The sequence below is a fragment of the Silurus aristotelis genome, assembly GCF_946808225.1.
Source record: "Silurus aristotelis genome assembly, chromosome: 3".
Classification (NCBI taxonomy): Eukaryota; Metazoa; Chordata; class Actinopteri; order Siluriformes; family Siluridae; genus Silurus; species Silurus aristotelis.
The window spans coordinates 19,896,256-19,919,878 of record NC_139576.1 but is presented as its reverse complement, the minus strand read 5'-3'; the positions used below and the strand labels follow the sequence as shown (position 1 = coordinate 19,919,878).

Genomic DNA, 23,623 nt, shown 5'->3' with positions numbered 1-23,623 from the left:
TGAAATGGTCAAATGGTTTAGACTGAGATTTACTCTGACGTTAAGAATGCAGACAGATACACAGATATCAACATCCTTTGATCTTTCGAAGCAGGGATACATAGTGTGACATGGCACAACCATGGCCCAGTGAACAAGCAATCATCATCATCATCATCATCATCATCATCTTCGCTATCATTGTTTGTAATGAAAAGGAGCAGTTTTGTCTCCCTGCAGGGCTCCATTTCCCACCTCACACACACCCAAACATGCCTCAGGCAAGCCAAAGTCATTTCCTCCCCCCTCATCAATCTCTCTTTCACTCTCTGCACTCACACAGACTTTACACCCCCACCAAAAAAAAACTAACACACACACACACACACACACACACACACGCACATGCACGCACAGACAAAACCCTCCTGCTCAAATTAGCGATAAAAGCTATTTCTGAGTCTGAGCTGGCACTGCAAACAGGAAGTCAAATGTTTCACAAAACTGACAGAAGCAAAATTCACCTTCCAGTTTTAAGCTGATTTTAGATCTTAGACTCAATTTTCTGCCTGCCATTGCTCATGGCTATGCTGCTAAATATAGACACTTGTATGTTACAGCAGAGGACTCTGTAGACCTACAGTATTCAGCCTTTTTAAGGACAGGCTGTCAGCATGTCTAGGTGAACAGCAACACAATGCCACAGGCTGTCAGTGCAGAGTGTACTATAAACAGCTATTACCAAAATCCACCAGTTTGACTCCTCCATCTGTGGTGAGCAGGATGTTGTTGCCCTTGATGTCTCGATGGATTATTCGGTTGTTGTGCAGATGTTGCAGGCCCTGATGTGGAGAAGAAAAATTGGGAGCAACTGGAGGAAGGCTTAATATAAGATCAATGGATAGCTGATTCAAACTGTGATCAGCAGATATTGTGTAATGTTCCTGTGTAACACAAGGTTACATATTATACATCATTGTTGTGTTGCATTATCAAAGTGTATCCAAATAGCTCTAATGAGGTTTAGTTGGAGAGAAGCGGAATAAATATGAATGGCTAACTGAAGCGGTATTAGCTCTCAGCCTCCTTTAATTGCGCTAGTAATATGTAAAACTGATTGTCCTGTTTATTACAAAGAAGTTAATATCCATAGACCCATGGCATTAATACAAACGTTAAAAGTTGTTAAAATGCCTTTTATATTGTACAGTCATTCAAGTTTCTGTCAATATAACTTGTGCTTTTTGATGCAGGTACAACACTTGCATTAGCTTGTAAAGTCCTGCTGCTAAAATAATTCTACAAAAATAATTAATGTTCTTGTGATTTGAAATTTGCTTTTTCAAAAGAAATAATTATTTAACTGTTGATTAAAATATTTCATGATGATTTTATGCACATTAAATTTTTTTAAGCTTGGACACTATGATTTATGTTGGAAATAGGTAATAAAAAAAAAATAGTAGGTAATTTTGCCTATTTTAGCCTAAAATTGCTTAGTCGATGAAGAAGCATTTATGGCCCCCAAAAGGCTTTGTAAGGCAGTGCACTGGGATGGTAGCTTAATTTATATTGCTCTTGTCTCATGTCATGTGATTGTTTTACTGTTTCTACAGCTAGGTCTGTACCCCTTCTATTCTGAAGGCAGACTGCTGAGCCAGCTACTTCACCTACCCTTGTCTTGTGCTGTTTGCAGATTAACTTGCCAGTGTGGGAGTGTGTGTGTGTCTGTGTGTGTCTGTGTGTGTGTGTGTGTGTGTGTGTGTGTGTGTGTGTGTGTGTGTGTGTGTGTGTGTGTGCGCGTGTGTGCCTCTTTTACCAGCAAAGCACCACAGAGAATGTAAGAGATGGCAGGCTCCTCCAGACGTTTCCCTCTCATCAGCAAACCCTTTATCAGTTCTGTTACTGAACCCCCATTACACAACTGAGAGAGAATAAAACACACACTGACTCCCTATTCATTACTGCTTCGTTATTTATAAGCAACAAAGAAGCAGCAAACACACACCACACATCAGGAGGTGCATTTTACATTTATTTCTTACTATTATATCTCCAGAGCCATCAGCAAAAACAGCTAAATACTTCCGAACAACACAATGTAGAGACAGCAAAGTTACATGCAAAACTATGTGTAAATTTTTCTTATTCAAGTGCTTGCTTCAGGTACATGTAAAATATCCTCATGGGTACTTATTGTAAATTATTAGCAGTTTTAACTAGTAGAGGTTCTACTCGAATCATCTTCTAAAATAGTGTGTTACAGGGTTCTATTTAAGTGTTCCCTCAGATTGACTAAACAAAAATTCCTAGAGAGAACCCTTTTTTAAATGATTGATATAAAATACAATAAGAAAAAAATAAATATATATATATATATATATATGTATATGTATATATGTGTGTGTGTGTGTGTGTGTGTGTGTGTGTGTGTGTGTGTGTGTGTGTGTGTGTGTGTGTGTGTGTGTGTGTGCGTGCGTGTGTGTAGATATATATATTTTTAAAGTGTCCAACCTCTAGAACCAACCACAGCTGTCCTCCAGCAAACTCATCAGCTTTATAGAACATGCCTAGGAACTTAACCACATTAGGATGGTTTGAAAGGGAGTGCAGGATGTTGTACTCTGCCTCAATCTCCTCATCAACATCCTGGGGGGGAAAAAAAAAACCACACACTAGGGAAAAAGCCTAACTTTCACATGGGTTATAGAAATCACAAAGTTAATAAACAGTCGTAAATGTATGTTTAATGTACATATGGAAAGACAGTGGTCACTTTTAAGAATAATCGGTGAAAACAGTGCAGCAGCTACAGCTTCATCCTCAGTGTACTGCTCTATAGGTTTATAAGGGTTTACACACACTTGCTAAATAACACACACAATGAAGCCAGTGAGAGACAGACCTACAGACAGTATACACCACTGATCCTAATTTTAATATAAACAAAACTATCTGCCATCTCTCTATGCTTTTCTAAACTTAAAGGATAAACTGTAAGGATAAGTCCTTGAGAGTAATAACTGATCTAATAGCGGTCACTGAACAACAGTTAACAGAGCATATTGAATGTTAATTAAAAACTTATTTAAAATGTTAAAATATTAATTGAAGTATATACTGCCTTATGACCTCTGGGGCTCAAAGTATGACTATGACTAAGATTTTCTCTTAAAACTAAAGAATTAAAAATATTCAGATCAATTCTGTCAATACTTGACATTGATGATAATTCAACATTTGGCTCCTATCTTACATAAACTTATTTTTGGATATTTCAACGTTACAAAATATCACAGAAACCATAGTTTTTCATATAAAAATTGTATGGTTACTGTTAACAAGCATTTTGTCAGCAAATCTAAGTGTATTAATGACTTACATTAATAGGATCCAGAACTTTTACAGCTGCTTGACTTCCATCCTTCCTGTTGGTGACTTTGTAGACTTTGCCATAGGTTCCCTCCCCGATCGTCTCCACAATATGCCAGTCATCAGAGGGGTGCTCCAGCCCCTCTAGCCTGATCATGCTGGACTTGTATGGATAAAGCCCATACAGTGATCTCCTAAAATACAACATACACCCAGAATCTCATCACAGCTCCAGTCAGAATCACAGTCACCTCATTATTTACAGAACAGAGATTCTTTCCTACAGAGTTTGTAATATCTAGTTCAGATTAACAAGTATAAACAGGAACTTTCACTGTTATATTGGACAAGCACTGTTTGCAAGCAACTTATACTCACAAGGAAAACGAAATCCTGCGTCCATTCAGTGCTTCCATTGCAAAGTACTCACAATAATAAAGTGATCATAGCAAGCTACAGAAGCTAAACAAAGTAAATTACCCAAGAGAGAAGAACAGAAACCCAAAGGGAGGCAAACTGGACACAGAAGACTGCTGCTTCACATTATGAGCTCAGCAATCCTCTTAACATTATTGGATTTAAGGAAGATTACCTCTACCTTAAAGTGGAGTGTCTGTTGAGCCAAGTCTTGCACCGACTTACAATGTATGCTCATCCCATTTCAAGTTAGAAAAAAATGTATTCTCTTATAAAATGACCGTTGAAAACTAGATCACAAAGTGAGTCTGTGTCTAGAAACGCAAGCCTGTTTTGTCACTAAGGTAATGTTTATCAGAGGGTACAATGTTTTGAGTAAGACAAGGACTTGGGTAAAAGAAGTGGGAATAAGAATTAGTGCCACACGGATTGATTTAATATAATTCTTATCAAATCTGTGAGAGCAAGTCACAGACCTAATATCTCAAACTAACATGACTGAGAAAACACACAAAATGAACTTCCATGCAAATTAGAGATGCATTTTTCTAATGGTGAAGATGCAGCACATTTTGAAACACAGTTCTTGGATGTGTGTGATGTATATGTGCGCTTGTATGTGACCCTGTGCACTATAGCCGCATTTATTTAGGACGCAGGTTGAAGTGGAGAAGGTAAATGGTGCACGCTCAGCGGCTCGGGCAGAATTATGAATTACAGCAGGACAGAGTGAGTGATGGTGGGGGTTGTACTCAGGGAGATGGATATTTCATAGTTCTCATTTATTTGCTGAGGGGGACATGGTAAGTGCAGTCTAACCTATGACAGATGTCTCTAATGGGTCCATTTTTAGCTGGAAACAAACATTTACCAGTTCTCCACAGGCAATCCTGAAAACGCTCTCTGTCTCCAAAGCAAAATCCATTACGTACAGTAGAGATGGAGGTCTAAAATCACCCTTCTGAACAAAACACGACCAAAATTTAACTTGCTTAGCAGCAGAACATTTAATTCTTAGAAATGAATAAATATCACAATAAATACAAAGATTACAAAACAGCTTGCAGGGACAAAAAAATGCAAGCATCTCAAAAGGGCACACAGCTAAGTTATAGCAGTTAGATTAAAAAAAAACATTGTGGGGTGGAAAAAGTGTAAATAAAAAATCTGGAAATATCCTACACTCTATCATATTAACACTCTTGCCTGAATGCAGTCACTGAGTGTCTCTGACAGACTATTGTTTTTGCAAGAGGGTCATGTTGCTCGCAGCATCTGTGCGAGTGCAGTGACAAGATCATCCGATACTCCAATATTAACTTTCACAAACACAGGCTATAAACTCAAGTCCTATAAACTTCTAACAACAAAACAACTTTAATATAACACTGCTTTTGTAGAAAGATGTCCTGTTTATAGTTCACTATTTCAATTTACATTTCTTCATAAATGAACTAATTAACTTAAACATTAATCTCTTTTTTTTGCTGTTATTTTAATGCCAAGGTCAGAAAACCAATAATCTTAAAATTATTACATATTTAATGCATTGCACATTCTTGAATTATAAGCAGTTTGGGCGAAAGTTGCATAAAACAAACTATGTAACATGCACTTTCATCTGATGCTAGAATCAGATAATAGTGCTTATTATGGTCATTAATATTTCCATACACAACAAAAACAATTAGTAAATTATTCAATTCATTTGAAATAAATGTATATTTGTATAGCATTTTAAACAATGAACATTGTCTCAAAGCAGCTTTACACAAATAAGTTGGTGATAGAGAATGAATAAGATGTTCTTTATAAATGTGCGTTTGTCCCTGATGAGCAAGCCGGTGGTGACTGCGGCAAGAAAAAAACTCCCCGATACTAAGGTAATTTTGATAAAATTACAGATAATGAAATGATCTGCGTTTTTTTTTTAAGTCGACTACGGTTTCATCAAATATAAACACATTGTGGGTTAGAATAGTATAGGAGAAAACAATGTAAACAAACAAAAAAAAAAAAAGGAAAGACAACAGACCTTATTCCTGTCCGGTTCTTCAGAACCACGTTGTTGAAATGACTGTCTGCACGTGTGTGTATATCTAAGGTGGAAATGTGTCAAAGCCCAAAATCATGCTAATCGGCTTTCATGAATAGTTCATTAAACTGTAATGTGAAATGTGATCACGTTTTAAATATTCAACAGAGAGAAGTAGCCAGTCATAAAGGAGCACAATATACTACACTCATGTTTCAAAGAAACACCTGTAACATAAGATCAAAACATCCCCAAAACTCTAATAACTGCCAATCAGCTACTGTAAACTGGTTCTGTTAGAGAAAATTAATGCTGTCAATTTTTTAAACATCAGCAAAAACTGGATGATGGATTATAATTCCATACCACACTGCTCTAGAACACTTCAATCTAACCAAATATCTCATTTAAATATGTTGAACAAGCATCAAGACTACCAGTCTTCCATTTTCACTTGCAACTTTCTGACAAATATATAAACTAAACTGCTTTGTATTGCATCTGATAAAAGCTCTGTGATAGACTAAACCCAGTGGCTCTGCTCCACTGATAAACATGGGCCATGTTGCTATGAGCTCCGGTCCAGGGAGAATACACATGAAGAACGAGGAACAGGTGGAAAAAGGACCTAGGTGAAAACAACAGCACTACACAAGGGCACATCACAGCAATGGCAAGTCTTATGTGATCCTTTGTGGTTAGAATCTACCAAAAGTAGTCCATGCAAGGGCAACCAGTGAACCAGCAACAAGGTCATGGGTACTCAAGGCTCAAAGTAACCTGGATTGATAAATCATGCTTTCTTTAACATTGTGTGGATGGCTGTGTGCATGTGTGTCACTTATCTGGGGAAGAAATGGCACCTTGGTGCAGCAGGAACAAGGGAAGCCAGTAGAAGCAATGTGATGGAGAAAGTGTGGGCAATTTTCTGTTGTGAAGCCTTCGGTTCCGGCATTCATATCAATGTTGCACATGAAAAGCAGCTAAAAATTTCTATGCTACAAAATTGGTAGAGGAATTTGAGGAGCTATCATAAGCCAGGAAAAACATTGTAACTTAATGGTACTGAAAGCACTTTTGTCTTCCCCATAGTGATTCACAGTTTAGTAACCTGTTAATTCCCACCCAGCCCTCCTCAATCACACTACAACAACCATTCGGGGACAGTAAAAGTTTCACATTCTCCCTCCAAAATGTGATGCCAGTCAATTGCATCTTTTGGACTTCATTTGGAAGCTCATGCTGTGTCAAAGGGACACACAAAACTGACAGAAAAGAGACATCTGTGCTTCTCTGCATTCATGGAATCAGAGACATTTATGATTGGCTAGAATCATGAAATCATAAATATGGCATCCATCCCATGGGTAATTTTACTTCCTCGGCTCTTGGCCACTGATGGCTGTCATTGCTTTCCTGTTGTGCCACTTGAGCGCCCTCTGGACCTTACATTTTTTCTAAAAAATACTATCTGTAGACTGAGAGGCTGACAGTTCCTCTGCATTTATTTTAAGTATTTTTAATGCACATATGTAAAGTTGCATAATTTTAGACTTAATTGTTTCTTTTCATTCATTAAAAATTACTCAATGCCTATAAATAGTAATCCACAGGGTGCACTACATCGCAGCAAGCGGTTACAGAACACGATGAAAGATGATACTAGGAAATGAGAAACAAAGAAAGAGAGAGAGGGGTATCTGGGATTACATTACTCAGTCAGTACTTCAGTACACAATAAGAATGAACACAGCTAAACACAGGATCTAAACATCTTATTAGTTAAGGTCATATTTAAGTAAAAAAAAATAAAAATTTAATTATACATTCAATACAACAATCAAAAGTCAAAAACTATGTGCATTTCACAATGCAAGGTGGGAGTATGCCAAGGTTCATGACATTTATCATGTAATAAACATCTGAAAAAAAATAAACTTGGGAGAACAAGAGTGTGTTTGAATAACAATGGCGCACCTCATCTTACACAGCAAGCACAATTCCATGGCTACACAAGGGTTAGTTCCTACTTGTCTGTTGTGCTCTCATGTTGTAAGAAGTATAAGAACACAGGAAATGTGCAGCATGATTAGCTGCTACAGAAACATACCACATCTGGTTCCACTACTGTCATCCAAATACAAGATATTAAATCTATAATGAGCACAGGAACAATAAAGTTATTTAAATACTTTTTTCAGATGACTTTTTGACCAGTCTATCACCATTATAGCTTCAGATTCTTGTTCCGTGGTTTGCACAAGTGGAAACTGAAGTGGTCGTCCTTTGTTGTAGCTCATCACCCTCAGATGTTTTGTACACACTGAGATGCTTTTCTGCTTAACGCAATTGTAAAATATCATTAAATTACTATTTCTGTTCCTTGTTTTCTTGCACCATGCTGTGTAAACTCTAGAGACTGCAATGTATGAATATCCCAGGATCCCACAGTCAGCAATTTAGGGAAAAATTTAAACGTTCCTATCCTAACAACCATGTGATGATAAAAAAAAAAAAAAAAAAAATCACAGAGATCACATTTGGTGTTTGATATAAACATCAACTGAAGCTCTTGATCTGTATCTCCATGTTAGTTTTTTCACATAATTGTTTAGAGCTGCTTGAATGTGCAGGTTTACAGGTTTTTCCCAACAAAGTGCATGGTAAGTGTATATGTATAAATGGCATTTAAATATTAAATGAATTTGCACATTAATCAGCACAGTGTAGATCATCAGACTCTAGGTTTCTCTCTCACCATATCCTGCCGTGAAGATGGTATAATTCTTTTCCCTCTGTTTCTTTGGAGTTAGCCAGCCTATACATACAAAAAACAACAACACAACAACCCCTTAGTATACCATGCCTTAGAAACATAAGTAACAGAATGAGTCAAACACTTGTGAACCTAGACCACAGCAGACAGATGTCTAAATAAATGAACAAACAAAAATTGCAACGTTTTTTTTCCCCTGAAACTGCTGCATCCCAACTGCAGATATTTTGTCTAGTAGTGTGATACTCTTTTCTTATTCTTCTCACGAGACATACATTTTTAGTAATGGTCATGTAATAATGCACCAAACGGCTGGTTTTGGAATATACCACACCTGATAGATTATGATGCACTTTTTGCTGTAAATATTTTTATACAGCCATCTGCTCACTGGAGGGGAGTCGTATCTGAGTGACAGGGCCACAAGCCACAATGCCAGGAAAAATCCATACACCTAGGGACTAATGCTATGTGACAAATATATATATTAAAAAAAGAAACACCAAATCACATAATTTCACATGAACATCTTGCATAATGGGAGATACACCTTACCCATTTCAGTAAAGTAATACTCAGCCCTTACTTGATGAAATTATTGAGGTCAACAATGGAACAGGTTCTACCTATTGGCATAAAAGTTAGTATACTGGGGTTTTCAGGTGTATTTCTTATACTACTAGGTTAAAATCCTCTGTTCTAGTTTGCCTCTGAATATTGGGGTTAAGAAGAGCCAGGCCTACAAGGCCAGGAATCACAATGAGGTTGCCAAATCTCTCTGTCCATTAAGGAGAACATCAGCTTGAGAAGGAAGCTGAACAAGCTGAAAAAAAAAAAGCAACAGTAAAAGCCAAGGTCAAGAAACTTTAAGGTCACTGTTTGCTAAATTCTATGTCCTAGTCATGGATCAGTACATTCTGTCCTAGCAGGCTGTCTTGCTCTGACAGAAGAACCAAAATAAATAAATGTGTGGACATGGCGTCAACAAACACTTTTACCTACAGTGCACCCGGAAATTATTTAGAGCGCTTCACGTTTTCCACAGCTTATGTTTTATTTCAAAATTGATTCAATTCATTATTTTCCTCAAAATTCTACAAACTATCATAATGACATTTATTTACAGCTTTTAACCCAGCCATTACGGTTGCACAATCCATTGCTGGTCCCAAGCCCAGATAAATGGGGAGGGTTAGGAAGGGCATCCAGTGTAAAACATGTGCCAAATCAAATATGCGGATCACGAATAAGAGAAACATTCAAAGAGTCGTCCCGTTGCCACTTCTTGTTTGTGTGCTTAGGGTCATTGTTCTATTGGAAGATGAACTGTTGCCCCAGTCTTAGGTTTTCATCAAGGATGTCTCTGTTCATTTCTCCATTCATTTTTCCCTTGATCCTGACTAGTCTCCCAGTTCATGCTGCTGAAAAATATCTCCACAGCATGATGCTGCCACCATCATGTTTCACTGTAGGGATGGTCTAGGCCATATGATGAGCTGTGCCTGGTTTCCTTCAGACACGACACTTCAGGCCAAAGAGTTCAAGAATTTTTTTTTCATGGTCTGAGAGTCCTTTAGGTGCCTTTTGGAAAACTCCAGGAGAGGTGTCATGTGCCTTTTACTGAGGAGTGGCTTCAGTCTGGACACTCTACCTTACAGGTCTGATTGGTAGAGTGCTGCAGAGATGGCTGTTCTTCTGGAAGGTTGTCCTCTCTCCACAGAAAAATGCTGGAGCTCTTTCAGAATGACCATCGGGTTCTTGGTCACCTCCCTGATTAAGGCTCTTCTCAGGCTAATTGCTCAGTTTGGCCGAGCAGCCCGCTCTAGGAAGAGTCCTGGTGGTTCCAAACGAAATATTTCTGCACCCTTCCCAGATCTATGCCTCGATATAATCCTGTCTCAGGTGGTTTACGACAATTCCTTGGGCTTCATCATGCACTGTTAACTGTGGAACCTTATATAGGCAGGTTGTAGAAACAACTTAAGGATGATCAGTGGAAACGGGATGCACCTGAGCTCAATTTTCAGTTTCATGACAAAGACTGAATACTTATGTACATGTGATTTTTTTTATTTATTTATTTATTTTTATAAATTTGCAAAGATTTTAAACAAACAAACTTTTTTGACGTTGTCAGTATGGGGTATTGATTATAGAATTTTAGAAAAATAATGAATTGAATCCATTTTGGAATAAGGCTGTAACATAAAATGTGGGGAAAAGTGAAGTGTTTTGAATACTTTCCGGATACACTGTACATCTTGCTGAACCCCTCCCTAATTCGCATGCATGTATACTCCCCCAGTGTACATCCTTTACACTAACAATGGAAAACCAACACAAATCTAGTGCTGCAAAACATTCTACAGCAGGACAGCATACTTCTAGGTCATCTGCTCCAATGTGTATGTATTGAAAGGAAGCGGAGGATTTTTTAATATTACAATCACTGCATTATTTGTGACCTTCCTGAAAGTTCCCGGTCAAGCAGAAAACACTATTCACTATATAACAGTGGGAATCTGTGAACTAATTTATGCGAAAGAGGGCAGCTAGCACATTCCTCGGTGTATATTCATATTGTCACATTGCATAAGCAACAATTTGGAAAGATGATGTGGCTGGCTTCATATATCCCAGAGGGAACATGCACTTGGCTTCTACATCCCCGGGTGGTAGCTGACATCTTAGGTACACACTGCCACACATCCATTTGCATAAAAGGAAAATGCATTAATAAGGAAAAGGAGGAAAATGTGTTTGTCCTCAAACTACCAAAGATTGAAGGCAAATCAAGGTCACAGCAGTAGTTACATATAAGGATATAATGAACAAACAATAAGGAATGAAATAATGACTCAGAATTAAGTGTGCTTAATTCAATATTATAAAAAAGTTACTTAAGCATTGGACAATATATAGAGATAATACATAAAAAGCATATTTGTAAACTGTTTTGGTAATTGCAGAATGTACATTGCCTTACCCATTATTGGATGCATCAACTCTTCTATTTACATTTCCTTCAAAATAAATAAATAAAGAAAAGCAAGCAGGAACGAGTGAATTTAAAGGTGTAGATTATAATGTAGTATAATGCCATACACCTGGAGCTTATTTTCCTTCATGACAATACCAGGTACAAGAGTCCCTGTAGACTAATTCCACGTTATTCCATCTGAAGTCACACAAATTCTGTTAAACAATTAAACGGTAGTTTTCTGGTGGAAAAAAAAAACCCTCACCTGCCATGGCCATCTCGTAACATTGCAGAAGTGATTTTCAAGGCTTTCCATGAGGGTTAATAATTGAGTGGAATGTGAGAAGAAGCGGTGACAGAGGAAGCTGTACGTCACACCACAGTTACCATTCTGCCAGTCCCACAGCTCCCCACACACACACACACACACACACACCCCCACACACCATTAGTGAAATTACAAATCCACTCCAAACTCATGACAAAATGACCATAAAAATATAAACCCTATGTTTATGTTGAATTTTTGGCATCATAAAAAAAGAGGGTAAAGTCAAAGGCTTTATGCAGGATTTCTTTACAGAGTAAATAACAATAATAAAAAAAAGTTGGTGAGTGCATAGTGCTTATCTTTCACACATTAGCCTAATTAAGAAAAAAAAGAATCTGGACTTATTTAAAAGGCTTTTAAACGGTGAAAGAACAGATTATATATTTCCATTTTTCTACTAGCTTCCTATCTCTTGGATAAGCTGAGCTAATAAGACCCACCAGCAGCAGCCAAGGCCAAATAAGCAGCTACTGTGTTGTGACCCCAAAATACTTTGCTTCTAATGTTCAGCCCTATTCAGTCGCTAGTTTGCTGAACTGGAATGAAATGAGGAAAACCCCGAATGACCCTGGGCCTGTTATTCTGATATTCAATTTACAAACATGTATGCACATGGAAGAATTTTAACCTATGAAGTCACTTGCTTTAAATAAACCACTAATAAAGCCTACATCTACAGCACTTTTGCAGCCCGAGCCCACAACAGCTACACATTACCTTAATGACAAGATTCTAAAAATGATAGTTTCTGCATTAATCCATGAATCAGTTTAATTTCAATTTCCAAAATGTATCTTGGTTATGAAAAATGCACATTTAAATTGTCCTAAAGCATTCACTTCACTTCCTTACCTAATAATATGGACAATGGTGGGGTCACTTAAATAAATAATAGTAAATAAATTCACCCAAATTAGATTAGATTCTTTAAACATAATTTATAAATAAGAATTCTAACAAGAATAATTTTATTTGGAATGACTGGTAAATAAGTTATGAAAAATAAAAAGATCTTTAATTTAAAAACAACAATTCCTTAATGCCAGACCATTTTTCTTAATAAAATTCCTCAAAGAATAACTTAAATTATTAAAACTATGATTTAAAAATATAAAAAAATAAAGAAATAAATAATTTTTGAGTCAACACTAACATTATTTTTATATAGCAAATATATATAGGTAAGAAAGAATGTTCAATAATAATAACAAAAACATCTAGAAAACAAGTTCGGAAGAGTCAAGAACTTATAATATAATAATTATAATACAAGCATGTCAGAGTATTGTTATATTTTATTCACATATGTTACATTTTGCATTAAATGTCTGCCACCCTTTCTGATTAGCAATCTGAAAGTTGGAATCAGCACCTACAGTAATGTACTGTAATTCTGCCTCAGTCACTCACCTCACACCACACACACAGAACAACATTGCAGCTTTGCATTTCAATATATACCCAGAACTCTGCAAAAAAAAAAAAAAAAAAAAAAAAAAAAAAAAAAAAAAAAAAAAATTCCTTTGTCCAATTATACAATATTTGGGCTGAAAAACAAAAAGAGAGGGAAAAACAGCAGCATGCAAGATTTCAAGACAAGAGAAGGACAGGAACTGAGTATTAAAGTGCCTGGCTTTTCCCTCCAGCATTGTGTAAGTGCAGCATTGAGAATCAATACCTAATATGGTGATGAAGAACAAAACCAAAACATGCTTTTTGGTGTTCATTGGTGGCTCCTTCATAATAAAATGGACAGAGAAATGGGATGTTGCAAATTGTGTAGAAGGGGGGAAAAAACACACACACTGAAATCCTCAATCATGTTTCAAAGCCGGGAACAGACCGCTATCTGAATTATGTGTGAAAATCACTCATTTTTGCCTGTTGTCAGCATGTGTGAGAAAGCTCACAAGAGTGACAAATACATACCAATGGAACATTTTAAACAATGTAAAGAAACTAAAACTCATAGGTGAATAGTTTTTACAAATTCCATACAAAAACATCTTATAATAAATATTAAGAAATAATTTCTCATATGTATTACACAAGAACATATGAAGGGGGCAAGACATTAATATAAAAAGTAGAATACCTATGCAAAAGATGCAACTATATTTTGAAGTCCTTGCTGCTGACTTTGTGGGGCCCGATTTTAATCTTGGCCACTGGAAAAGAAACCGCCACCTTTTGAAGAAATATTAATAACCTTTTTTTTTTTTTTTTTAAAGCAAATCTAAATTCACATGTTTACTTTGTGCTTAATATAACACAAGTATGTTATTTTAATCTGTTACAAAATCTGATTTTGTTACAAATGCTCTTGCTCCTCGGAAATTTTTTTTTGTTTTGAGCTCTAAACAGAGCAGAAAAATGTTGGACTATGGTACATGAAAATGCTTGTACAAGAACATCATTGCAGATGTTGAGAAAAATAATAATACAATACACTCATTAAAGACCATTAAGGACAAAGTGCATTTTTTTAAACACATCTTAACTACAAACTGTGAATGCACTGTGGACACTGGACAGAACCAAACACTGTTTGAAAACTACCATGGGAAGAGACAATGAAAGAACTAGATCTTTTGGGATGGGTACAGAACATTTGAAAGCCTCTGTGAAACATGGCATGACTGCCAATAAGATTGGTATACGAAATGTTGACAAATTTGATAGGGAAACGTTTGCTCTATCATTTAGCCAGTAGTACCGTGATTTAACCAGTTTGATGAGAAAAGAAGTGATTGGCAAGGTCACAGCAAACTGCTGAAATCCAGCTGACTGCCATCACCACAGTGCCTTCTGCCAGAGCCTAAAATCATTTGTGCAATAATATAATTAACTACCAACATCAAATAGCAACATTCATTTACATATTAAAAGTTCTTTAACTACAGAAAAAAAAAATTCCTGAGGATGGATGCAACTAGGCCTTGATGGGTAAGAAATTCTTGTTCTACCGTTCAGTGGTTATTTCAGTGGAACAAGCAGCTTCACTTAACACTTATTCCACATAAACATTTAAAGGCCTGAGTTCTGAGAATGGAGGATGCCACTGAATAATTTGTTGCATTAGTAATGGGATTACAATGATGGTTGATAACTGATGTCTGATGCCAGTTTGTTACGTCTGTTTAGTGAGCGGTTAAGGGGGAAACCAAATGCCTCATTTTTCCATAATGGCGTGGGAAGTCTACTTCTACAGTTGGCGTCGGATTTGTCCGGATTTTCTATACGGTTCGGACACGACAGCCCCCTGTGGTGTTTTGCTCTCCAATGCACTAAACTTCTGTGGGTTTTCTGAAATTTGTGTCCAAACAGCACACGATAAATGGACTCAGGATTAGGTCAATTTGTGCTTTCACTGTGAGACAGTCCCAAAAACAAAGATAAAATCTCTTCCCCTTTTCAAATCCACCAAAAATCCTTAAAAAAAAATAAAAACCCACACACGCTGTTAGTCATTAGGCATGATTGTACACTTAACTTCACATAACCAAGGCTGTAGCAGCAATTCACTCACAGCATTGTTTTTATATATATATTACATGATAGCATATATCAAAAAAGAGAGAGAGGCTGGCACTGATGCCCACTGTGATCTGGCTCCCTGCAGTTGGGGTTTGTGTGTTAAAGTCCGTTATAGTGGGGACCCCAGCGCTTGTTGATGTGGTCAAAGGTGTGCGACACCCACTGCTGCTCCAACACACGGTATCGCTCCTCGCACAGGAATAGAGGCTTGCCACGACTAAACACAAACACAATCAACATCAACATTTCACACATCTGCAGTTTCAGCGATCAAAAAGATTAAATATTTGTCTATGTGAAAGTGAACGTCCATACCGAAGGTCTCGGTCTTCCTCTCCGTGAGCATCCAGATAAACGGACCCCCACAGACAGAAGCGATGACCACGGATGATGATGATCACAGAGGCATTTATTAGGAGGAAGATCCCTGTTGCGGCACCACAGTGCTGAGAGTGCTACAGAAAAAGAGAAATGATCTTTAAAAATGATAATTTTCCTTAAACCTCCAGATCTTTTATAACAAGCTGTTCATGCTCATTTACAACGATGCTGCATAATGACACTATTACTTCTGCTTAGTAGTTCTACTTCAAAATTGCTTTCTTCAGCATTCTCCAGAAAGCCTTGCTAAAGCCGTTTCTCTGCACCAGTTGTATCCAAACAAATTTTTTTTTTCAGTTTACAGTGTTTTGATCACTTATTGGTCACATATGAGGCTGTAAACACAGTAAGCGATCCAATATGGATCTGATAGTTAAACCAAAAGAAATAAAAATAACTGATGCATGCATAATCGCATTCGACGTACAAACCTATAGCGCATCAGCACTCACCAGCACACACTCGCAGACACCCTGCTGTTTGCAGCAGAGGCCCTTGAGACAGACAAACGCACCACACACGAGGCACAGAGCTGGGTCCTTGGGTGTCTTATTACACACAGTGCAGGACTTCCTGTGGTAGTACTGAAAGATAGTGTTGTAGTTGTCGGGCAGCTGCAGCAGACGGGGAGCGGACCAGTGAGGGTTCTGCGCCACCAGAGACTACAAAAACAAAACACCACAAACCTATTCTGATTAAAATCTCTTTTCTGGCTAACCTGACAGGCGTTCATGGATAATAAGCAATACAAGAATGAATGAAGCTGACCATAGTCTGCCGTGAAGGCGTGTCTGCCAGGCTGATAAGCTCAGAGCACCACTGAGAGATGAGCTCAAAGGCGTTGATGTTTGATTCTAGGCACACTGCACTGTTCATGGAGGTGCTGGGCTGAAACGAAGCAGACAACCAACCCAAACTGCCTGCCAGCAATGTGAACTCCTCCTCTACCTGAAAAACAGTCACAGTCTTACAATGCATCTGGCTCTTAATCTTCCCAAGCCAATGGAGAATAATATATATATATATGTTTTACATGCATGTAAATGTGTGCAAGTACTCCTGACATTAAAAACTATATGTAAAAAAAGAGTGCATGTGTGATTATGCATGCACGTGTGTGTGTGTGTGTGTGTGTGTGTGTGTGTGTGTGTGTCAGTCACAATACCAGGCAGCCAGGCAGATTGTCCCCATAGAGGTGATGTTGAAGAAGACAGGACAGACGCATGAAGGGCAAACAGAATTGCTGCAATGCAAACTCTATGGATTGAGGAGACCATACACTTGAACTCAACTAAAGAGAGAAAAGAAAATAAATCTCCTTTTCAATAATGTATTCCATTGGGAATGTTCACATGGATATTGGAAAGACGCTCAAACAGTTAAAATGGAGTCACGGCTACAGCACCCATAAAGTTATTCAGTAGAATAATTTAAATGGCAGACAAAAATGTCCTTTCATCAAGTCTGTGTTGAAATTATATTAAAATAGCATATGATTTTAGAATTAACAAAGTGCCTGAAGTTGGAACGCTTTACAGAAATAATTTGATGTCTTGAATATTCCGTTTTCCCTTGCCCCCCCCCCCCCCGATTTCTTTTTCTGTACTGTAGCACACAATTTCTTTTTCAAGAAAATTAAATGTCTTTTGCTCTGCTACTAAATTATAATTCTGGCTCTTCCACTAGAGTGCAAAGACAAATACATTAGTGGAATAATATGGATTATTAAAAATCAAGGCATTTTTACCATGGTCTCATTAGGGTTTTTGTCATAGGCCCCATTGGCCTTGGTGAGCTCACTGATCACATGACTGAGGAGGGCCTCCCATGATTTCTCAGAGTTTGGCAAGTTCTATATGAAAGAAAATGACTGTTATTACTGCATAGTAGTACATAACCACACAAATTATAGTAAATGAAAAATTAGGAATTATTCCCTAAACCATAAAACCCTTATTAGAAAACCTAATTTGTATACAAATTAAATATCAAATTACAAACCCATTTCAAACCTTCCGGTCATGTCCAAGATTTTAGAAAAGATTGTGTCTGTCCAGTTATTACAAGAAAACAATATCCTTGAAGAAGGAGTTTCAGTCTGTGTACAGTAACTGCACTAGTTTAAATCACAAATTAACTGTTTTTAGCTATGGATCAAGGCTACATCTCTGTTAGATTTACTAGATCTTGGTGCTGCATTCGACATGATCGATCATGACTTTCTCCTGGATCGCTTACAGAATTACATCGGCATTCAATGACAGACATCAAGTTGGTTTAAATCCTACCGGTCTGATACCATCACGTTACCATTCTGAAGATTTAAATGGAGAACTATCCAGGCTAATGAAAGTAAATAATGGGGTGCCACAACTTTCAGTTTTAAGACACCGGCTTTTCGCAATATACATGCTTCCCTTTGGAAATATTATTAAAAGGCATGGGATTAGCTTCCACTGTTATGCTGATGAAACCCAGCTATATATCTAATCAAGGCAGACGAAACATCTCAATTGGCCAGGTTAACCGAGTGTGTTAAAGAATTAAAAGATAGAATGATGATGACCTTCCTATTATTAAATTTTAATAAGAAAGCGATATTGCTCATCATCCCAAAAACCAGTACACAAAAGCTCCAGCAAATCAACTTGAAAATCATAGTCACCCATAATAGGAAAACAGCCTTCTTCCACCTTTGAAATATTGCTAAGAAAATCGTCTATATCTGATGCAGAGAAGCTCGTCCATGCATTCATAACTTTCAGACTGGACTATTGTAATGCATTACTAGGTGGTTGTCTGACATTATTAATAAACAAGCTACCATTAGTCCAGAATGCAGAAGCCACAGTTCTCAGAAGGTCGAGAAAATATGACCATATAACCCCAATCTTATCATCCCTACAGTAGCTACCTGTTAGGTTTTGAATCGACTACAAACTATTGCTACTGATCTACAAATACTTAAATAGTTTAGCTCCCATGTATCTATCTAGTCTTCTAACACGCTAAAATCAGTCACACTCTTTCATATCTCAAAACTCTGGACTTCTAGTAGTTCCTAGAATAGCAAAGTCCACTAAAGGTGGTAGAGCATTTTCACATATAGATACAAAACTTTGAAATAGGCTTCCTTGACAGTGTTTGGGGCTCAGACACTCTCCCAGTTTAAGCGCAGATGAAGGATGTATCTTTTTTACCAAGGTCTACATATAACACACAACACACATCACATATCATAACCTTGTGCTCCAATACATCTGATCAAACACACATTATCAAATAACAGCTACGCTAATTCCTCCCCACTGCTTCTCTTTCTCTTCACATCCCGAGGCATCCTGAGGTTGCGCCAAGCCCAAGTTGTCCCACCCCATGATGATTATGGCCCTTCAAAGAGTAGATGCCGAACCCGCAAACATCTCAAACCATCTAGAGACGTAGCAGCACCATTTGAATCCCACTTCCTGTAGCGTTTTAGCATTAAGACTTCTTTGAACATTTAAAGGCTCTAGAATGGAGGAGTTGGTGTTGATCTATCATGATCTCAGATGATGAGCTTTTTTTTTTTTATGAGTTACTCACTTCAACTGACTGTAAAAGACTTTAGAAAGGACTTTACCATGAGCACCTGAGTGTGTGATTATGAGTAGTGATCTCTCTATCTAGTGTTTTGCATTGTTTTAATTTTTTATAAAAAAAAAAAAAAAAAAAAACACTCTTTATATCCCCCAAATGAGGACGTGTTCCCCTTTTGGGTCTGGTTCCTCTCAAGGTTTCTTCCTCATAGCATCCAAGTTAGTTTTTCCTAGCCACATTCAGCCAAGGCTGCTCATCAGGGATAAATACACTTAATTCACCTTTATTAAATATTTTTGTTCTATAAATCGTACGTTCTTTAAAGCTGTTTTGAGACAATATCCACTGTGAAAAGCACTATAGAAAAAAGCTTGAACTAAACAGCAATATAATAAATACAACAGAGTAATAATCATTGTGATTTGTTTTTTACTTCTGCATTTCTTAGCACATTCTCAAATAAGTGCCTTTTTTTTGGACTGCAAAAGGCTTGCTTGTATTATGCTGAATATGTAGCGATTTAAAACAGCAAGCTAGCAGCAGTAAAGCTGTGTAGCAACGTTAATGCGTGTAATGTGTTGGAAAAGAGAAGCAGATCTGGATAATGGGGTATAAAGGAGCCTGAAGGACAATCAGGAACTACTCAGATTTGTGTCTCCTCATTTATATCCCATGGTCTCACTTTCTCCAATTTAGATTTAATAAAGTGGCACAATAATGTAACAATCCTTACAGATAATGATAACCTTCCATAATGATGATGGACGCTCTGTATTCAAGTCTTAAATTGTTTTAAGACAAATGTCCTTCGTCTACAGTGTGTATGTACATGGCAGTGCAAAGGCGTTTTTAAATACCAAATTGCTTATTACTGTGTTACCGTTAAACCCATGCTTAGTATACAGTGTGTGCATTGTTCTGTCAGACAACTGAATAAGTCTGGGTTTTACCCAGTAAACCAGAATAACCAGTGCTGTAACAATGTATGCATGCATGTTCTCATTAACTATGCTTGAACAGTAAATATAATCTGCCTATGGTATTTTTACACCTAATAGCAGATAACTGGTTGTGAACAAACATGTCACTATTCTGATTGGCGTTACCTTCTTGGCTGCTCCACTGTTGCTCCAGGCCAGTCTTTCCTCAGGGCTGAGTTTAATAGACAGCGCAGCCAGGGCCTGAGTATACAGCAGCGTGTACAGAACCTTCACAATTGACGTAAAGTGATCTGCAAAAACACACAAATAATGACCGTTAAAAGTGAGGAAATGCATAGTAAAAGGCAAAAACCATAAGTGGATGAAGTTGACTAACAAACATGATGCAGGTTAAAGTAGCTGTATTCCAGCCTATAGTATACGTTTTATTCATAATCATGAATTTACAAAACATTCTTCTTGACACTAAATCTAAAGTCAAAAAAAAAAAAAAAGTTTGAAACAAATCCAGACAATCAAAACCCCTACTACTGTGCATGTCATCTAAAGTTTTTTTCAGTTGTCCAATAACAACAATGAGGTCCTAATTATTGTTTGATGCATAAAAATGAAAGAAACACTGAAATGTTTTCATAGACATCCTGTCTTACACATACTGTATATTAGTATTGATATGTATCGAATATTCATATGCATACAGGTTATGATAGTACAGGGGTCCTCAACGTTCTTCAGGTCAAGGACCCATTAGGCAATAAAAACATGGGGCAGGGACTAGTTATATTTTGTTAAGAAATTTTGAACTATGTTGCTGTTGTACATGCATCGTTTTTTTCCAATTTAATGTTTATAAAGCTGGTACAGTTCAGCTGCTTTGCTAACCTGTAAGTAAGTCTAGTATAAACTCATTATCAATGTATTATTTAATTTCTGTTTAACCGTTTGTGTGTGTCTTTAGAAATAAAGAAGCTAAGACAATGGACGGCCACAAAGCACAAACTTAAATGAGAGAGCACTGCAAAGGACATTGCATTTATATGATTGATCTTTGTTTCTCAATGAATGTTTGTAGGATAATTATGTTGTCTGACTGTATAAATGCACGAGTGGAACAAGGTGGTAAATTGTCTATTAGTGGTGCCCATCTCAGGGAGTCAGACAGGAGCACAATCAAACTCCATTATTGTGGACCACACAGACATCTCGCACACCAGTGGGTGTGTCGGTACACAGGCGGCCAAATACTGACCTATTTGTTCAGCCCTGTAGCTTTACTAAAAGACTTCATTCACACCAATGTCTCACAGTGATATGTTAAAATCAATTCTCTATTTCCCGATGAGTGGTGTAAGGATAATTATTGTGCCTCTGATCAATGCTGGATTGACACCTACACACATAAACTGAGTACTGTTCCTCTGAGCTCAACCTGAAGGACAAAGCAGGGACGAGTAACATACTTCAAACATGAGCTTTCAGAAAATGGCATCGAATTGCCATTTCCGCTCATAAACACGACTGCTATTTTACGCGTTGGTCATTTTCATTTGAGCAGTAATTGAAGCTTGTGGCAGGTGGGGGGTGAAGAGGCATATCTACCAGAGTGCTTTTAAAATGGATACAACTTCACACTTAGATGAGCAAGAAAGCAGTTCGGAGCAAATATCCCCCACCCATGGTATTGCAGTATATTTATATAATGTTAACAAAAATGTATTCCTGACACATTCACTCGTCTACAGTGTAGATTCCATTCCAAACACTAAAGCGATCCAAGCCACTGTACAAAATGTTACTAAGATAAGCAGGGAGATAAAATAATGCAACTCTCAAAACCTTGGCACTGAACTGAAAAAGAAAAATCATTATGTGCTCTCTTGTTCCTGTGATCCTCTCCATTCCTTATCATGAGCTTTACAAAACGGTGTGCTTAACCTCAGGTGCACATGACCTACTCCCTTTCTTTCTCAACCACCCGTTCCCTCAAGACTCCTGCAATTTGGGCCAGTCCCCTCAGCTTTTAAAATATAAACGCAATGGAGAGGGAAATTGAATGAGCCTTTTGTCGGGTTAATATCTGAACAAGCAGACAAATAAAGAGACTGGAAGGGTTGGACAGCAGCCTTTCCGGACAGGGTTAAAACTGATATCTGACTAACAAGCAAGCCAAAACCATTCTGTATATTTATGGTCTCAAAAGACATACTGAGGGAAAAAAACAAAAATGACTTACTTTTTTCTAGCAGAGAATCTGATATTAGGCTTAATTGTTTAAGTTATAATAAGTATAACAAATTGAAGAAATAACAGATCTGGCACAGCCAGACAATTATAATAATGTAATGCAATTGAACACATTGTGATGGTGAGACCGTAATAGTTATCACCTAAAAACTCCTGTTCCTTAAATGACTTCATAATGACTTGATTTTCCCACAAAAAAAGTAAATGAGCGCATTATGCATGGTACCTTTGCGGAGTGGCTGAGGCATAGTGAGCACAAAGATAACGAGTAGGGACGGGACATCTCTGAACAGCATTGGAACCTCGGGATGATCATCCTCATATCTAGACAAAGGACAAACTTGTATGTCAATAAAGAGACAATAATCCACACAGTCATTATATAATCAGTGTAAATCCAATGTGATTAAATGTTTGTGTAGTGTAGGTTCAGAGACAGCGACAAATATCTTTTAGAAGAAGAGGAGGAGGGTTTTACTTGTCACATATACGCTACAGCACAATGAAATACTTTCTTCACATATCCAGCTTGTTAGGACACAGGGATATAAGCACAGGTCAACCATGATACAGTGCCCCTGAAGCAGAGAGGGTCCAGAAGTGGTAGCGCTGGGGTTTGAACGCATGAACGCATGAACTTTTGAACATGTAATTTACAGCTTTAACCACTGAGCTTGTTAGTGCACATTAGGACAGTTTACTTTCTTTGGTTTTTTGGGTTTCCACAGAGGTTTTTCTCTCAAAATAATGTTAAATATATACTCATGCTAGGTAAGTGTATATTATATATATATATATATATATATATATATATATATATATATATATATATATATATATATGTGTGTGTGTGTGTGTGTGCAGATGTCAGATTTAATTTAATATGAAGGAAGTCAAATCACTTTCCATTTACAACCTTATATTTTAAGTGAGAAAATGGCATCAAAAGCACATGATCAATCAAAAAACATGGTTAGATAGTGACTTATTTATTCATATTTTAACTGGCTCGTCTGCCAAAAATATATTTAATGTATCTGTATGTATTTAA

At 37.3% G+C, this 23,623-nt stretch overlaps 2 protein-coding genes across 12 annotated transcripts in view; both read right to left on the bottom strand.

Moving 5' to 3' along the window:
• The window catches only part of myo3b (myosin IIIB), a gene marked incomplete at its 3' end in the record, with an annotated part of 77,144 nt that extends 65,188 nt beyond the window's left edge, over window positions 1-11,956 (bottom strand). For 4 of the 7 annotated variants that reach the window (XM_083536687.1, XM_083536690.1, XM_083536689.1 and 1 more), the window contains exons 1-6: window positions 11,825-11,953; window positions 8,562-8,621; window positions 3,362-3,545; window positions 2,494-2,628; window positions 1,799-1,903; window positions 722-821 (exon numbers count right to left, since the gene is read on the bottom strand). In XM_083536687.1, the coding sequence (XP_083392813.1) occupies window positions 722-821; window positions 1,799-1,903; window positions 2,494-2,628; window positions 3,362-3,545; window positions 8,562-8,621; window positions 11,825-11,847 (607 nt within the window). In that variant the 5' untranslated portion in view covers window positions 11,848-11,953. Of the gene's footprint in view, window positions 1-721; window positions 822-1,798; window positions 1,904-2,493; window positions 2,629-3,361; window positions 3,546-8,561; window positions 8,622-8,913; window positions 9,040-11,824 lie in introns of those variants that run through there. The other 3 variants (XM_083536693.1, XM_083536688.1, XM_083536692.1) reach the window with 3 other exon arrangements.
• A 2,294-nt stretch (window positions 11,957-14,250) lies between these two features.
• The window catches only part of ubr3 (ubiquitin protein ligase E3 component n-recognin 3), a 42,008-nt gene continuing 32,635 nt past the window's right edge, over window positions 14,251-23,623 (bottom strand). For all 5 annotated transcript variants that reach the window (XM_083536666.1, XM_083536668.1, XM_083536669.1 and 2 more), the window contains 8 exons: window positions 22,799-22,896; window positions 20,494-20,618; window positions 17,556-17,660; window positions 16,974-17,099; window positions 16,577-16,756; window positions 16,261-16,470; window positions 15,743-15,882; window positions 14,251-15,644 (listed from right to left, as the gene is read on the bottom strand). In XM_083536666.1, the coding sequence (XP_083392792.1) occupies window positions 15,527-15,644; window positions 15,743-15,882; window positions 16,261-16,470; window positions 16,577-16,756; window positions 16,974-17,099; window positions 17,556-17,660; window positions 20,494-20,618; window positions 22,799-22,896 (1,102 nt within the window). In that variant the 3' untranslated portion in view covers window positions 14,251-15,526. The remainder of the gene's footprint in view (window positions 15,645-15,742; window positions 15,883-16,260; window positions 16,471-16,576; window positions 16,757-16,973; window positions 17,100-17,555; window positions 17,661-20,493; window positions 20,619-22,798; window positions 22,897-23,623) is intronic.